We start from the raw sequence: 1937 nt of genomic DNA, 5'->3' as shown, positions 1-1937 counted from the left end.
TTTAACTTCTGAAAAAACAAAAGTGCCAAATATCACAGTTCAAATATTACTACCTCTTTTTTGGCTCTCGTTTTTATTTTTTAATCTCCCTCCCCTTTTACTGTGCTTCCCATAACTAAAGTTTATCTTTTTCTTGTTGCAGGAAAATATTCTCCACTATCACACTTCCAGATTTAGTCATCCCAGTGACTCTAGATGTAAATTTCTAGATAGTGAGCCTCATGTTTTCAAGTTCCTTAACATTTCCACAAAGTTTTTCTTTTTAATAGCGCACACTTAACTTATGGTATTATAGTGAAGACCGTATTCTTTCCATGTAACTTAGCTTTCTTCTTTCTCACAAACAACCCAATATCAAAATTAATTTACCTTTGACCTTAAACCATATAAAAGTTGTTCTTCTGATGTTTTCTGTTAGAAACTCTAATAGGTAGCTTTTAAAATAGATTGTGTGTGTGTTGACATACAAGATTACAAGTATCCTAAGCATTAAGGGATTTCCTCAGCTCCCAAACTTAACACCACCATATGGTGACATGGTGCAATTATGGAGTATATTGGAGTATATTGCATTCTCCTCTGCAAACTTGCATAGGGTTTCATGAATGTCCTTGCAGAATTGCTAATCAAGGAGTATGGTATGAGTGTGTGTGTGTGTGTGTGTGTGTGTGTGTGTGTGTGTGTGTACGCGCACGCACACGCGCGTGCATATGGACCGTAGGGCTGATATTTTATGATGAGTATTTATCATATTTATCTTGGGAGGATGATTACAATGCTGCCTGTTAACTCCTGGGATTTATACTTAGCAGTAGTTGTAATTCATTGGCACAATTTTATGTTCATGAAATGGAAACATCTCTTAACTGACATTTTGGTGGCCAGATGTGGTAAATCTGAAAAATGGAGGAGTTCGTTCTGTCTGCGGCCGATCTGGAAGGCTGTCAAGTCTTATACGGCCACAGCATCTGTGAGCTAAATGTAAAGAAAAAGTGCACGTATGTGGGAGAACTGGTGTCTGCAAAACTGCCTTCCTGCTGGTAGAAATTAATGTTTGACCTTGGTGATGTCAAGAGTTTTTTTCAACTGTCTTTGAGGTTTGATCCTCAATGAATGCTCAGCTTTCTGTTTTACTCTTGAAAAGAATGCTTACACAGTTAAGGAGAGTCTTGTAAAATCTTTAAAACAAAATATTAAAATGATGAATGAGGGTTATCAAAAAGGTGAACGAAATGACAGCAGGAAGTTATAGATCTATTTTTATCTGGTACTCATTCCTATTCGCTCTATAAATATTAATTTATTCTGCTGTCTGCAGCATGAAGATGACCACAGTCAGTTTTATCTGAACCAACTTCTAGAATTTATGCATATTTGGAAAATATCCAGGTAAGATATTTTATTTCTATTCCAAAACTACTTTCTGACTGAGTTTTCAAGTGCCAAATCAGAATGTTTTTTAGTTGATTGTAAATCTGTCCTTTCATTAGTACAGTGGAGGCTATTGTACATTTAATAGATATTTCCCTTTGGCAAATTCTGTTAGTAATTATCTATTCCTCACAGCTATTCAGACACAGTTGAAGAACTGCTAACACCTTCAAGAATAATCTAACATTCATTTTAAATCTCTGCTATAAGTTATTACATTTTCAATGATTTTTTTTCTCATTCATTTTGTGAGTGCATATGTCACTAAGCTCTTTGTATAACTGAATTTCCATACTTTGAAAGTCGCCATCTCCTACTTTAAATTCCTTTCTGGAACTCCCTGAAAATAACTGGTATATCATAAACAGAGAAGTGTAAATTCAAATTGGAAAACTCAAGTGACAGCAAATGAACATATCCTAATTGATTCTGATATTGAAATGATTCATGTATTATTCAAAAGAATGTATCTAACTTCTTACATTCTGTAAGAAGCTAACTTGGGA

General features: G+C 34.7%; 1 protein-coding gene across 3 annotated transcripts in view; it reads left to right on the top strand.

Moving 5' to 3' along the window:
• PIK3C2G (phosphatidylinositol-4-phosphate 3-kinase catalytic subunit type 2 gamma) overlaps nucleotides 1-1937 on the top strand; it is a 274730-nt gene that overhangs the window by 34230 nt on the left and 238563 nt on the right. For all 3 annotated transcript variants that reach the window (XM_023538251.1, XM_011372935.1, XM_011372934.1), the window contains exon 6: nucleotides 1319-1389. In XM_023538251.1, coding sequence (XP_023394019.1) covers nucleotides 1319-1389 — 71 coding nt within the window. The remainder of the gene's footprint in view (nucleotides 1-1318; nucleotides 1390-1937) is intronic.

Source organism: Pteropus vampyrus, unplaced genomic scaffold, assembly GCF_000151845.1.
Source record: "Pteropus vampyrus isolate Shadow unplaced genomic scaffold, Pvam_2.0 Scaffold216, whole genome shotgun sequence".
NCBI classification, from domain to species: Eukaryota; Metazoa; Chordata; class Mammalia; order Chiroptera; family Pteropodidae; genus Pteropus; species Pteropus vampyrus.
The sequence above is the reverse complement of the archived record's forward strand: the minus strand, read 5'-3'. Positions and strand labels throughout refer to the sequence as shown.